At 34.5% G+C, this 16,321-nt stretch overlaps 1 protein-coding gene across 10 annotated transcripts in view; it reads left to right on the forward strand.

The window, feature by feature from the left end:
• Positions 1-3,109: 3,109 nt before the first annotated feature.
• The window catches only part of LOC135166894 (uncharacterized abhydrolase domain-containing protein DDB_G0269086-like), a 45,547-nt gene continuing 32,335 nt past the window's right edge, over positions 3,110-16,321 (forward strand). For 6 of the 10 annotated variants that reach the window (XM_064129605.1, XM_064129610.1, XM_064129612.1 and 3 more), the window contains exon 1: positions 3,111-3,358. In XM_064129605.1, the coding sequence (XP_063985675.1) occupies positions 3,284-3,358 (75 nt within the window). In that variant the 5' untranslated portion in view covers positions 3,111-3,283. Of the gene's footprint in view, positions 3,359-16,321 lie in introns of all 10 variants that reach the window. The other 4 variants (XM_064129606.1, XM_064129608.1, XM_064129611.1 and 1 more) reach the window with 2 other exon arrangements.

Consider the following 16,321-nt stretch of genomic DNA (forward strand, 5'->3'; position numbering starts at 1 on the left):
TTAATTATTGGTGGGAAATTTCAATTTTACGAAAAAAATTGGTGATCCCTCAAAAAGAGAATTTCAATTTCCCTCAAAACTGCGGGAGAGAGACAAAGTGGAACTTTGTTGATGCACTTTAATTCCTGACATATTTGTTTACAAACAAAAATCGTAGGATTTCTAGTTAATGTCTCTTCTATTTCCTCGCATCGTCTGTTATATTTAGAGGGTATTTTATCAACGGCCCCACTCAAATTGTTTAATATTCCCAATAATTTTAATAAAAAAAAAATTCCGGGGTTTAGTATGTTCATTTTTTAATGATGTTCAGGGGATGAGGAAATGTTGGCGGGGTGGGGCAGGAGTATTTATGGTATTGTTGCAGAAGACCACTACCTGAACTGTGGAAATTGACGTCTTTCAAAATGGTCACAGTGTATTTGACACTTTCTATGTTTAAATAATATTTGTATCGCCATTTAATTTTTTTACACGTGGGGCATGTCTTGAAACATTTTTCATTCCACTGTTAATAATAAACCGGGAATAATTGATTTGCGAGAAAAAAAATGGCAACCGCGGACTAATGCCATATTTTTTGTTGCAGAGTTGCCAGCTTGTCATAGTTTTCTCCTTTTTTTTCACTATTTCCTTTGATGTTACAAAATGTTTTTTCTTCGACTCGCGCCTTCGTAGAGAATCATAAATGATATGTAAGTGAGTGCATGTTGAGCTCGGTACACGCAAAATATGGGATAATATCTAATGTGTAGTCTTTATGTTGGATTGGTTCCACTTAACCTCAAATCAAAATCCCTTTGAGAATTATGTTTTTTTGGAATGGAAAATGTGGAAAGTGTGGAGAGACGTAAATATAAATTAATTGAGGCCTGTTCTATTCGATTAATATTAGAAATGGGTTATTAGAAATAATAATTTTGTAAGTAATTTAAACTATTTTTTTTCTTTATTATTTAACTCAAATAATTGTGCTCGGAAGACACATCCGTTCTGTACCGATTTCTTAGAGGAGCTAACAAGATTTACAAAGGGAAACAACACCCTGGACCTTTTAGTCACATCTCTCAAAGAGTCCTATTCATTCCACTTTGTCTACATACTTAAAATCAAATCTAAACATCATACCTCACACTTTTCCTAATTCGAACCCATAAAAATGTCTTTCAACACTCAGAAGAGAATAAGATTGACTTTTGTTCTCTATTTATTTCATGAAAAAACCAACAATTAATTACACACCACATTATCAACTATTTAATCCGTCATTTTGTAGATTATGAATATCTTACGTTTCATTAATGGCTATTTGCAAACATATTCATTAATAGTTATATGCCAAATTATTTTCGGATAATCAAATCCACGATATCGTTTACAAAATTTTGGAATATACCGTGGATATTCCTATCCATCAGTTTAGTGCAATGTTGTAGTTTTTTGTTAACTACGACTGGAAAACATTCTGAATGAATATTATTATTTTCGTAGAAGGTGTTCTTATTAATTTCTCATACATGAATGAAATGTCTTGATATTGACCACATTTTTATCGTTGGCCTGTGAATTTTCCACTTTTGTCTCATGCACGTGGTTTAAATCGACTATTTTCAATAATTTATTGTATTCGAATGACATTCTTCTAACATTTTGTAGTAATAACTTTTATGAGGTTTTTAATGTTTGAGAATTTAATGTAATAAGTGGATTTGGATACAATATAAGACAATATGATTTAAGCTCTGAAATCGCGCGACAATGATATACGAATATGTGCTACGTTGGAGGACAGTCAAAGGAGTGTCTCGTTGGCAGGTCGAGGCCTGAATGTCCAATTGTCCTCCGACTTTGTCCATTCACCCTGTGTGGTCCTTGTTTTGGACCCGACGTCACTAGGGGGTGTCAAGCCCTCGTCCTTTCCCGTCGGGTCTCGGTTTTCCCTCGTCCCCGACTCAACGCAAATTTTCCCCGCTTTAATTTGGAACTTCGCATATTGAGAGTGCTTGATATGTGTGGACAAAAATGAATCGTCTGTCTATAGCTGTTTTCAGTCCATCTCGGTATGTTATAATTTTTATACTTTTTCTCCAAACAGTACCGAAATGTTTAGAATGGTTTTAAATAAATAAATAGAACCAGAGAAGAAACAGAAAGGAATTAAAGAACAATGGTCTTTTGTCAAATGGGTCTAGAGTGTTAAATCGTTGGTCACTAATAGTCAGTTGATCTGGAGACATCATACCAGAAAGATATTAATGGAATATGGGGGACAGAGAAATAACTTTGTACGCAGTGGTTTTAAATATTCTTAATTATCATTTATTGAAAAATTACTCGAGGAAGAAATGTCTGTACTCTACGACCTGCCACAGCAGACTGAAGTGGTCAACTAGACTAAAAAGAAAAATCGTCATAATGTGACAAAGAATCCCCAGTTCCTTTGCCACATGACCTCATGGTTTGTGTTTATGTCTAGAGATCTTTCTCTCTCTCTCTCTCTTCATGTTGATACATTTTTGAAACCATAGACTCATAAAATAAAGTCTCAAAAGACTGAGGCTATATTCCAACAGATATACCTTCTGCGTGCGATAATAAATAATTAAAGTTTATAGTTAAATCGTTTTTATTTTATTGACACAATCCCCATCCATAATCCAATACCACACAAGGCTTCCGGATATATTTATGAATCTCCAAAAAATGTTTACTAAATTTGGCTGCATTTCTATACCTCACCTGAATATCCTTAATACAAAAAAAAATAATATTTAACTAAAAATATAAAAAATACTTCAATGTTTACATTTTTCAACGCTTATAAATACTAACTTTGGCAATATTTAGTACTTGAACGTATTTAAATAATGTTATACTTAAGTTTTCCCAACACTGATTTGGAAGCATAAAAAATAGTGGACGTGTGCAACCTTAACACGATTCTATTTCTCTCGATGCATCAGACTGGGAGGGGGGGGGGGTGGAGGAGGAGGAGGACCCTGACGCAATCTATTCCGTTCCCTAAAAAAACTAATGAACGAAAGAGATGACCAGTGAGGGGGTGGGATGTTGGGGTTCTATACAGGCGGGAAAAAATAAAGCGTTGGACATATGTAGAGGAGTTGGAGTGCGTACCAAAAGTCTCTGACGTTGACTTTAAAGACAGAACCGTACGAACTTCCACCGCGGCAACATCAACTGTTTAAGCGGATCTACTGCTCATTTGGATTAACTGCAGGAATATATTTTTTTTGAGTTTAAGTACTAACTCAACGAAGCGAATATGGTTTACGAAAGCGATTTCTATACGACCCGACGACCCTACACGCGGCCCATTTCTTCTCACTACACCATCACGGTTAGTAATGTTTGTTTTTTTGAGTGATTTAGTTTTTTATAATTTTAGTTTTTTCGAGGTCTAAGGACGTTAATTAGAATCGTGTGTACGCATTACGCTACTAATTACCCATTTTCCTATACAATTCTTTCAAATTATCACTTGGACAGACATTCACTAGTGAAACTACTCACTAATCACTATGTTGAAAAGGCGAGTCAACGTTTCGGCTTTTTTTATTTGGATCGGAATCATAACTGAGTTCAATGTTGTTCAGGAATTTATATTTATGAATAAGGAGTGATTTTGTGGAGATATTTCGTTCAATTCTCTTAGTGGGAAATTTAATTTTCAATAAAAAATGTTCGTTTAAAATTGTGTAAACATTTATTAAAATTTTGTACATACCGTACTATATATGGAGCCATTTACGTTCTCATCAATTAGTTATTAATTAAAGCATAGGTGTTGATTGAATCGATCGAGAACAATTGAAAGAAAATTATCAAGACTCAATTTTTTTCAAGAAATTTCGGGAGTTCTTTATAAATAAACAATTGGCATTGTTACAACTTCCGAAACCATTGCTTTTTAGGTATGACATCGGTTAATTATTAATTATTTAGAGAGAATGATCGTAAGTTAAAAAATGGCAATTTTTCAGTTATTTCATCATTTTACGCTTAAAAATCTACTTTTTCATAAATCAATTGTTTACGTATTTATAGAAAAATACGAAATGTGTAAGCTCTAGCAAAAAGTTATCGCCCGAGAGGCTTCAACAACTTGAATTTTATTTTTGAACTTTTTAAATGTTTTTAAACGCTTTAGTATCGGAATTTTAATCTAATCTTACCAAATTTAAATAATTTACCGTCAAATTTACAGTGAAATGCTGCTCATATCCTCAAGTTTTTTCATCTAAATTCTGCAGTTAATTAGTTAGTTTAGTTATACTAGTTATTTTTTTCATATCATGTGATAATGCGTCACTTTAAAAAAAAATTCAGAATAAAACCTCCACGGTATTTTCCACGGTAACATTTCTTTTTAACAAAAATTCATTGACACAAAAAATCATTCAAAAATCATTTTGCTCGGAAAACGAAAGATATTGCAATAATAAAATGCAATCAAATTCCCATTACTTTCTTTGAATGGCTCCATCCGATTTTACCAACAAATACTCAATAATCTCAAAATGACAATAACAAACAGCTGTGCACGCAATGACAATCAGCTTTACGCTTAAATTTTTTATAAACATTTTCATGTATAGCTTGACTCGAGGATCGTAATGGCGTTCTCCCATATTTAATTGTTTACCTGACAAATAAATACAGCGAAACATTGACTCTGCAGCGTTCAATGTTAATCACAATAAAAACATCACATTTACGTTTCCTTCATCAACAAGTAAATTACTACCAGATTAAATGATAATTGTGTAACTGTAATTAATTGATGAATCTGGTTTGTTGGTGGAAGGATTCGATAATGTGTCGCTAAGTCTCAACTTCCACACTTTACTCCGACCACTACTACTTTCATTATATCAATCACTCCAAATAATCATCGATTTCTTATTCTGCATTGGATAAATAAAAGTGTACTCGGTGTCTCACACGGGTTTACGATTGTTATTAATTTTTCACGTGATGTAAAACATTGTAGATGCATTTGTTTTGTTAAAAACCCCTCGTCTCTCATCATAATTATAAAAAAACAATTGTCATCACTTTAAAACTCAATAGTGAATTGGCGAAAATGAGTTGATTAATAGAAAAACCTGAGCACTCGATCAAAATTTAGTGGGATATCTATAGATTCGAATTTTTTAATTAACTTTTTATCTGTTTTTGGTCGATTTTGTCGATCTGCTCAATAAAAAAATCAATTGAATTCAATTTTCCCTCTATAACTTACCTTTTTTCATTTTAGATAGACTTTCTACCACTCAAATTTATCAAGCGCTAATTTACCATTTTTTCGTCTTAAAAAGTTTAATAAACTTAAAAAATTTGAGCTGAGAAATTTGTCTAAAAAATCTAAAGATAATCTATATGGAAAAATTGAATAGATTATTGAATTATCCATGTTTTTTATCAACTCAAATTGGACAAAAATAATTCAATAGAATCGATCGACAATTCATGGACTTTATTTAAATTTTTGCCGTCAAATAAAATTGAAAAATTTTGTTGCACCACTTCACTGTTGACTTTATCTTCATTGAAGATATCTTAATAAACATTCAAATAAATCCAATAGATTTGGAGATCCACCAACAATAGACAAGTGGAACTGACTTTCCACTCATGTTTACAAATAATTCCTTTACATTAAGGAACAAAAATATTATTTGTGTAAGAAAATCCCGATATATGACATTCCGGGTTTTGAATGACAAGTTTTCTGTGTTTTTCATGTTCACGAAGTAAATATTCTCGTCAAATGCGAAAAACCTAGTAAAATTGTTTATAAAAATATGAAAATAGGAGTTTTATCATAATCTCCATCCGTAATATTTGGCACGAGTATTGTGGCAATCTACACGTGCCCTCACACATATGCATCAACGATATTTGGCACTATGCCTCCAACGTTTACAATTTATTTTTACATTTTAAAAAAATTCAACGTCGAGCTCAACTCGCGAATTCCATTCTATCCCTTTACACAATCAGTGGGTGATTTTAAAAAAATTCACTGCGTGTTCAGGATTAGCGTGAAGAATGTGTGGGTAAATGGGATATGCGTGAACTAGAGTTTTAAAATCAAAGTGGGTATTAATAGATGATGTAGAGAGCAATGGGGTCACAGTTACGACTATTCCGAGCTACAGGGCCATTTTCCGGGACTGTGAAATGTTTATACTTAGAAAATAAAACGAAAAATAATATGTAGTTAATTTTGTGTAGTGTGCCGAGAGAAAAATATAATTTTGCCAATCAAATATTCATCTGACAACAAATTAAATACGATTTTTAAGTGCAAATATTATCGGTTCATTCATGGGAATATCAGCCATTTTGTTGTCAGAAACAAATATGACAAAATTATATATTTTTCTCGTTGTATGCTGATGAAAAACTACTGACTAATTGTTGATAAATTATGAATGGAAAACATTTTTCCAGATCGATCTCTAAAAAACACTATTTTCTGGGCGATACGGACCCAGAAAAACGTATTTTCCAGCCTGATCTCACTTTTTCTTGTCTCGAGATTGGCAATGACGCGTCGTTCATTACTAGAAACCTAGGGATTTTCACTCGCATGGCTAGGGATGTTTAGTCGTTGGGCGATCGGACGCCAACGCTGCGAGACTAAAAATACCTAGAGCACTCGTCCTGACTTTTTCAGGTCCTGCGACCGAACAAAATCGTTGAGGTCACGCAGTAGAAAACATATCACTTTTCTCCACGTGCTTGGCTGTCAAGTCTGCACACACAGGGGGATGATCTACTATGTGCCGTTACACAGAGAGAAAAATATTCGAAAAATTACGGTAAAATCGTATATTTCGATAGAAGTGCGACGGGATCGTAATGAATGTGAAATTGAAGGGTCAATCAGAGGAGTGAAAATGCCCCGTCGCAAGTGTATCCGAATTAGACTTTTTGTTAATGATTGCAAGTAAAAATAACTTTTATGTAATTGTGGGGTAACTTTGCTTTTGAGAATAAATTACTGAAAGGTAAAAATTGTCCCAGTGAGCTGGAATTTTTACGACCTTTTGGGACAATTTTTACGGGACTTTCAGTACTTTTTCCGGAAACCAAATTCGTCCCACGATTACTTATGGGTTTCGTAATTTTTTGAATATTTTTCGTACTATAGGGGCTTGAAATGTACTATCCTTTAGAGGCCTTCGATGATGCGGGGAGAGAAAAATTTCCACAAAAATTACATGGAGGTTTCGTAATTCGTAAGTTTTCGACGACAAAAATTACGAACCATACAGCAGAAAGTACAGAAGGCTTCGTAAATAAATAGCAGCGAGTTACGTAATTTTTCCAGCGCGTTCCGTAACTTTTCACTGATTCTTCCGTATTTTTTATCGGACCTTAGTGATCACTCGTGAGTTGCGGAATTTCCTCGATATTTTTATTAAAGTACTCTTGGTCATGTGTTAAACATAGCGATTCAGGTAGAAATAGACTCTTAGGAAACCCTAGAAACTAGCGAATTCCCCTCGAAATGAAAAAATATTCGTTGTTTTAAGAGAAATAGTTCAATAAAAATTACGTAAAAGTTCCGTAACTCCCTAGTAAAAATAAAGGTGCGATGAAAATTGCGGAGGTTTGATCAAAACTACGGAATCCTCAGCAAAAATTACGTAACTCGCTGCGTATTATTTACGGAGCGTTCCGTATTTTTTTTTGTCTTTTTTATTCTCGCTTGCGAATTACGGAACTTTCACGTAATGTTCTCTGCGTGAAAAGGCGACGTAAAATTTGTTGGTTTAGCTAGAGTGAGAAGTTTTTTTTACTTTGCACATCCATATGGATTGTTAAATCCAGCGAAGAAGAGGACATGATACAATAAATAAATTGGTTGATGCAGTTGATTAATTCAGTAGCGAAGTGGTAAAACGAGATAAGTTGACTTATCTTTCAATCGAGTTTTTGAGTGATATCTCCGAATCTAAGAGAGATAGCGTGATGTTTATCATAACATTTATGGTAGCTGGCAATCCACTACACAAAAAAGATTATGATGATAATTTTGCTATTCCCTCTAGATTTTGAGATATTCATTAAAAAATCGTCAATAGTTAGAAATCGTTTATCTCGTTTTACCTGTTCGCTACGGAATTAGAATGAAATGGTGTAGAAAGTTGCGTCGACGAAGATATCTCTAAAAGATAGACATATCGATAGTTTCTAAAAGACATTCATTATTAAGGGACAATCATTATCCTTTACATGATTGACAATTCATTAGCGAAGTTGTAGAACGAGACAAGTGATTTTTGAGTATTGCCTTGTTTTTTATAAATATCTCAAAATCTACTGCAGATAGCCAAATTTTCATTATAAGCTTTTTTGTGGAGCCAATTGAGAACTACAATAAATATTATTACGAAAATTGTGCTATCTCTCTTAGATTCGGAGATATCGCTCAAAAACTAGAGATGCGTCAACTTATCGCGCTTTACCACTTCGATACTCAATTAAATTACGATTCAAAGGAGAACTTATACAATAATAACTCTTCATTCATAGAACGATTACCAGATGAGCTTGAGGTTTCACGTATCGTTAGAGAAAGATTCTACCAAAGCTTCATTCTGATTTTCTACGAAAACGAAGAAAAAGCAGTAGCGAAGTGGTAAAACGAGTCACTCCTGATTATTGACACGTTTTGAATGAATATCTCGAAATATAGGAAAGATAGCAAAATTTTCATTCTAACCTTTTTTGTGGAACGCATTGAGAGCTAAAATAAATGTCATGACAAAAATTCAAGTATCTCTCTTAGATTCGGAGATATCGCGTAAAAACTCGACTCAGCGATAAGTCAAGTCGTCTCGTTTTTCCATTTCGCTGCTGAAATATTCCGTAATAATTCCGGAACTCGGATTTTGCTGATCGATGAGGGAATCGATTGGGACATTTGACGTGAAACTATCGCAATTTTCCACAGACAATTTACATAAAAATGACGGAACCTTCGCTTCGAAATTACACAAAAGACGTAATTTTTACTGAATATTTCTGTTCCCGAACGCTATCGCAATATGTTCCTATTATTATAAAAAAATTCAAGGTCACGCGGTAATTTCTTTTCTTAATGAGACTTTGTTTCAGAATTATTCAAGTTTTGGGGTAATTTTTATTGAACTTTTCTCCCTGTCCAGAACTTACATTGAATGCAGATGAGTCAGTGTACTGATTGACTGCCGGAATTCGCATAAATCTCCTCGACAATTTCTTTTTGCAAAACAAATTTTTCCGCGTAATCGTTTAAACGAATGGAGAAGGGGAATAGTGGGAGAGCGTCGGTCACGTAGTAGCGCCGGTGTTGCGTTACGCTGCCCTAATTTAGCCTCACAGCGTCCCGACGCTCGCCTATGCCCCCACCGTTTGCGGATGCAAGCGTGTGGTTCATATCTACGTCACCGTAAATTCATGCACGTACATCCCGGCATTCTTCATCAGTAAATATATTCGTTAGATTCGGATGATTAACGTCATCAGTGTCAGATTATAAATCAAAAAATTGGAATGCGGAGTTTCAGATTCGTCCAACAAAACGAAAAACGAATTAATGATTTATTTGAACAAAATAAATTAATTTACTTACGTAAATTTTATAAATTGAATGAAAATTACTTAATGCAAATAAATCCTTTATAAATGTTAAATAGACAGTTAACATTTTAACAACATAAAATATGACTTGTTCAATGTACAAAGAACGTTGGAAAACAAAAAGAAAAAAACGTTTTGAAATTGATGAATATTTTATTTGCTTTGAACAAATAATTTCTGGAATATAAATCCTTTCCTTTGAAATAAGTTAACGATTTTCCTTATTATTGAACAGTACTTTCATGATATGAGTAGAAAAACCGAATAGAGATATTTTTTTTTCTAATTCAAATAAGTCATTTTTCTGTCGGAATTTATTCGTCAAATTTTTTAAAAACATTTTTTTATGCAGTAAAAGAGCTGGAATAAAATGAAAATTGGTCTGAATTTCATTTTTAGACTAATTGGTACCTAAAATTTCAGACTAATTGATATCTAAACATCGTCATTCATGTTTGCAAATTAAAACACTTTTCATTGCATTCAAACATTTTTAAGTGTCTAAAAATGTCGATAAAAAATAGTGGAAATTTAGATATTTATTTATGGTGTGTTAGAGGAAGTTAGCGCTGTACATTCGCGAAGCATAAAAACGAAAAATTATCAATCATCGATTGGACTTGCCAATCGATCAGTCTGATGAATCCGGCAATAATATATAGAATTCAAACGTCAGTGGTACGTCAACAGTGTGGGCAATACCGGTGGATAAATATTTTGGCAGAGACCTCGGCATTTCCGGATGTAAAACGAGTATGAGCCATGATCCTCTCTAACCCATTTAATTTTCTAATGATGACTGGTTAATTCACTCGTCATCTGACCTAATTAGGCTCGAATAGTTCTAATTTTTAAATGCACCAGTTATGAAATGCGAAACTGATCTATTCCACGGGTCAAAGTATTTCTATAAATATTCTTTATCAAGCAACGACTCAAATTATTCGATATGAGTTCCATTCAAAAATTGAAAGTATTAATTAAAGTGGAAAATCATTTTATGAATTTTTCACGATCTTCTGCTGCTGCTATTTAAGGGCGAGACATAAAATTTATTATACGCTTTCACTGACACAGGCTAACAGTCCGAAATGAAGGGGAAAATGTTGCAGTCGCTGCACTACTTACGCTCCTGGTTCTTAATTCTGAATTTTGGCGCTTCGATACCACTTGTAGGGCGCAGCGAGCGCTGCGTCACACTACTCTCCCCCCCACTCCAGATCGACTATATAAAGGCGTGCACGGCACGCGCTCAAGCAGTTCGCGCTCGGCAAGTCCTGAGCGTTGAACTTCTAGTTAGCTCCTTTAAGTCTGTACTTCACCCCCAGCACTGCACCCGGGATAGCCTGGACTTTCTCCTTTCTCACGATTGAGAACTGATCAACCGGCTATTCCTTTTGGTGGGCTTCACTCGCTACTCTCTCGAGACTCTAAGGGACGACAAGGTTGCTCTCTAGTTTTGTCTCTCCTCCGTCGGTTTCAGGAATCGGCTAGATCGATATCTGGTTCAATCTCCCCTTCGCAGGGTTAAGGAGACATACCGCAGACTATTCTTGGCATTCTGGGCGTAAGTCCAAGACGCGTCTCTATTGAGACTAATGGTCAGTGGTTCGAAGCCCACTCAAAAAATGCAGGTCCTCTCGTGGTCTCACATGAGGATGCGAGGATAAATAAACAGCACAGCCAAACTAGTAGTATCTATGTGGAGAAACCTAATGCAGCAAAAAAGGGCAGGCCGGTGAATGAGACAAAACAAATGCTGGTAATTGTTGATTGTAAATCAGCATAGTAATTTTTATCGAAATCACACTGAAAATTCACAGATTTTCCTCTCCATGTAGGCTAATCCCATAGAGCCTAGTCTAGTGCATTTTTGCACACCCTCGCTACCGATCTTTTCCCCTCATCGGGCTTGACAAGACGATTCCTCCCTGGGCTCTGAACACAAATCTAGAAAAATAAATTTTTTGTCACCTTTTTGATAGAGCCAACTGAAGGTCACAAAACTTTCAGCAATTATGTATTGAAAATCCATAATTTACTCTCACACAATCAACAAAGTTAGCACGATAATCACGAAAAGAGCGAGCTCTGGGGTTAAAAAAAAAAAATCTCCGAATCACCGACATCTGTACCCTTTCTAAAACTCATACGTGCGTCCAGTGGAGGTTGTGGTGTGGAAGTGGAAGGCTATTGGATATTAATATCCCTGCTAAGAACGCCGGCATGATCCAGAGAAGTCAGAAAATTTTCCAAACTGCCTTAAACTCTTCCAAAATAAAATAAATTTCTAGGAACGTGAATTGTTCCCGTGGGAGAAGGTACCATTTGTACCTCGGCCGTCATTGGTACCGGAGCCGTTTACCGTTTGGGGCCGAAAGAAGGTGAATCCGGAAAAAGAATTCTATCAGTATGTTACGATAGCAGATAATGATCGTATTCGTGGAAAAAATGCTGCCAAGGATGATCACACTAGGCAATTAATCAGAGGTGGTACTGTGTCTAAAGTTGGATTAGATGCAGCTGCTGAATTGGCAGCTAGGGGTCATGTTTTTGAAAGGGGTGTCTTATCGAGACAACCTGGAGCCAATAGACACGTCGTTATACCCGCCAGTGGGCGAACTAAAATTCTCATGGCACTGCAAAAACCATCTTGGTACAGATTCTGAAAGCCTATGTAATGATATTTTTTTAGATTTTTCTGATGAATAAAGAGGAGGTTGATGACTTCAGATTTTTCGCATTAATATTTTATCCCTTCTATTAGATGTGGGGTAATTTTAAATTATCCAAACTTGTGAATAAGTATTTTAAATGCGGTTGTGGACACGCTTGGAAAGGCACATCCGCTGCTGTTGGTTTCCTCAGAGGAATTGACGAAAATAACAAAAGGGATAGAACACCCTGGACTCGATGACTCACATTAACAATCGTCCCACTCAGGCAACTCTGTTTAGACCCAAGAAAACAGAGCAGATACCTCAGCCCCAACTTCTCAGAATTTTCACCCATAAAAATGTGTTCTGGACCTCAAGTGGAAACACCAGAATGAAAGAATACAAATGGTACAAAAAATTGTTTAATCCAACTGAAAATTAATTTTTGATAAACAGTTCGAAATGTAAACTCCAATACCTTCACTTCTTTTTCGAAATAGGGTATTCGTCATTTACCGAAATATTTATAACGATAATAATAATTAGTATTATTATTAACGATAATAAATATTTATAAAGATATTTTTATCGTTATAAGTATTTTGTTATTATTGTTAAATATGTATAATGCTTTTAGACCCCAGGGCTCTACTGCTCGTTTTTAACGCGAATGTAATACCTGTAAAATTGTAAACATTGTGGAGATATTTAGATATCTGCGTTTTGATGAGACTCTTTTATTGAGTAGATCTTTGCGTAGAGGTAGATTTTTTGTATTCATCAGAGAATGTTATGGTGTGTTGTTGGATACCAGAGTAAACGTACTCGTTTTTAATAATCCACAAAATAAAAGAACTTTATTTCCTTGTCTGGGAGTACAATTTGTTGAGACAACCAGTCGTGTTCAATGGTGATTCGAAAAGTGAAGTCTACAAACAATTTCTGGGAGATATTGAGGGATGATCACGTGACTATTAGAGGATCGGAGTAGGGGTAGAGAGTGGACATGTGAGTCTGAGGATCAGGAAAGGTCTTGAGTCGGACTGTCTGTAGGAAAAAGGTTGTAACGGTGTTGGATTAGGATATTGCTTTTAACGGCAACGAGGTTTTAAGATGGGAAAAATGTGGTTCTAATGCTGGAATTTCGGAGTGTACAGCAGTATGTTTTGTTCTTAAGTGAAGAATCAAACGGTTGGATCACGCGGTTGATTGGAACAACGGTAGTCGATTTATTTAAAAAAACACGTGATGTATTTATTTATTGGAACAGATAAACACTTTGGGAATTTACACGGTTTTATAAATTCGGAACGTTTCTATCGGTGAAACTCATTACTTTACTCGCAATGTTCGTATTTTAAGATTCACGTTGTTAATTGGAGAGTGACTTGACAGACAGGCACTAGGGGATTGAAAAACTAATGTTAATTTACGGAGTTTGCGCTTATACACTGAGGGGAAAATATAATTTTGTCAATCGTATTTTGTTTTGTACAAATAACTGCCCGAAATTTCCATTGGACAATTCGAGAGGTCATTCATTTGTGAAATCGTTAGAAATGAAATCGTACGAAATCCCTGGAAATCTAGTCAAATCGGTGAAATCAGATTTCATTGATTTTTAACAATTTCGATTGCAATCACTTGCAGTTGGTGACATCATGTATAATCGTGAAATCAGAAATTAAGGAATCCTATTCAAATATTATGATAAAAAACAAGTTATTTTGTTCGCTTATTTGTGATATGTTATGAAATGACAATAAATCATTGTAAGAGCGCCACTAATCAATTCCCATTTTCTATTGAACAGACGTAACAACAAATTTGAAATTACTCAAAATTCTCTTAAATCGTTGAAAAACTTCTATGAAATCGCATGAAATCGATAATGGTATGAAATAATCGAAATTCCTTTGAAATTGTATGAAATCGGCAATCGCTGTTAGTAGATTTCCCGATGAATGAGCCCTCGGGAAAATCAACATTAAATTGTTGGCGGAAGAATATGTAATTGGCAAAATTACATTTTTGGGCGAATTAATGTTAGAATCGTAGAAAATTGCGTATGAGAAAATTAGGCATTTGGTTGATTCGATACTGAGTAGGAAATGGAGGAGTGCAGTGAGAAGAAAATGGCAACGCAAAAAAAGGGGGAGGGGTGGTGGCTGGAGTCTTGCTTGGACCTTAAGGGTTTCTGCAACACTTGTGGAATAATAAGTCATCACAATAACATTACAAACAATCGAAATGAGAATGAAGTTGGGGTTTTTACGTTGCAGACAACCTGATTTTTGAATAATTCCTAAGGATTCCTGATTTTTTGGATAATTCGTAAATTGAGGAAATGCATAGACAATATTTGATAATAACATTGACATTTGAAAACATTATTAGACCGTGGAAATCGAAGTACACTGGGAAGGGAACAAGCACTTCAGAGTAAATCTCATGAACAAATATTCCGAAATTGAATTCTTTAAATGATACCTCCAAATATTTGAAAATTCGCAGGTATTTTTCGATTGGAGCGCTATTTAGAGTGAGAAATTTTTCTGCAAAACTTGACAGATTCGTTTGTATGGAAAGGAGTACTAAACAAATATTGAGGACATAATTCTTTCATAATAATTTTGGCAAAGATGATTAGGCTATTAAAAAAAAACAGTTCACTTTGAACAGATACACTCAATCTTTATTTACAGAAAAAAAACCGGACGTAAAAATTTTCAGTAGTTACATGGTTTACACTAAAAGAAAATACTAATATATCTTAGAAGATGAAAGTATAATAATTATATGAGCTCGTATTATTGGAGAATTAAACTCTAGAAAATGCAACAGCCTCGTTTTTTTGTCTCCTTAATGGATTATTTAAACCGCCATCAACGTTGCACTCGTTATTTTACATTTTTCCCCTTATGACCTAATTCGATTTAGATTCGTAAATTACAGTCTTTCGAATATTTACAAATAAATTTGGAATATTTTTTATCAGTTGCATCTGCAAATTTTTAAGTCGTAAAAAGTGGAAAACCTGAAGGGAAATCTTCGATTAATTTTAAAGCTCGAGTTGCCTTCGGGAATTATTTTCTTTGTTTAAATTTCAGCTGATAGTAATGCAATATTTACCAAGTAATCCACTATTAAATAACAAACCCCTGTTTAGTACTTTGACTGGTAGAAAATACCAAATACTGAAATATCTAATGACTTTGCACGAATAAACTACAAAATTCAGATAATTCAGATATTCAGAAAGTTTATTACTTAAAATATGAAAAATATGAAATCCCAAAGTACTTAAATACTTCGTATTTATAAAATACTATTCTGCCCACCACTGATTCATGTGAAGTTACGATAGACAAGGGAATTATTCTAAGAATAATTATTATTCATCTTACAAAATTTTGGCCGATGAGACACCGAGTAACATTTATTAAACCTTTTCCCAAGGATAATAAATCAACGGACTCCTTTCTCCCTCCCTCACTGTTAATAATTTTATGTCAAGGGAATGCTCGCCAAGAGCATTATTATTATTATTATTATTATTATTGCCTAACAGCTCCTCCTCGACAGTGTTCTGAATATTTTCATCAAGGGTAGATTATTATTAAATCCATTATCAACTATTATTTTACGTTCTTGGCACTACGTCATAGTTTTTATAAGACTATTACTCCTACGTGATTGCGTGGTGAGTTTTACTGTTGTATTACGATGGGAGGAAAAGGAGATTTCCGTGAGGTGTCGAGTCGGACAAAAGTTCAGATGCTGACGACTCATTTTAAAGGCTCGGCAGCTTCATTCAGTGACATTTCTCGCCACACGAATAGATATGAAAAATGTTTCGCAAAAATAGCAAATTGTGATACGATTTTATTAGATAAATTATTTTAAAAAATTAGGTTGATTATTCAAAAAAATTATGATCATTCAGTCAGAGAAATTTCATATGACATGATAATTAATTAATTAATTATTGAGATGTTCCATAGATT

Source organism: Diachasmimorpha longicaudata, chromosome 10 (assembly GCF_034640455.1).
Source record: "Diachasmimorpha longicaudata isolate KC_UGA_2023 chromosome 10, iyDiaLong2, whole genome shotgun sequence".
NCBI lineage: Eukaryota > Metazoa > Arthropoda > Insecta > Hymenoptera > Braconidae > Diachasmimorpha > Diachasmimorpha longicaudata.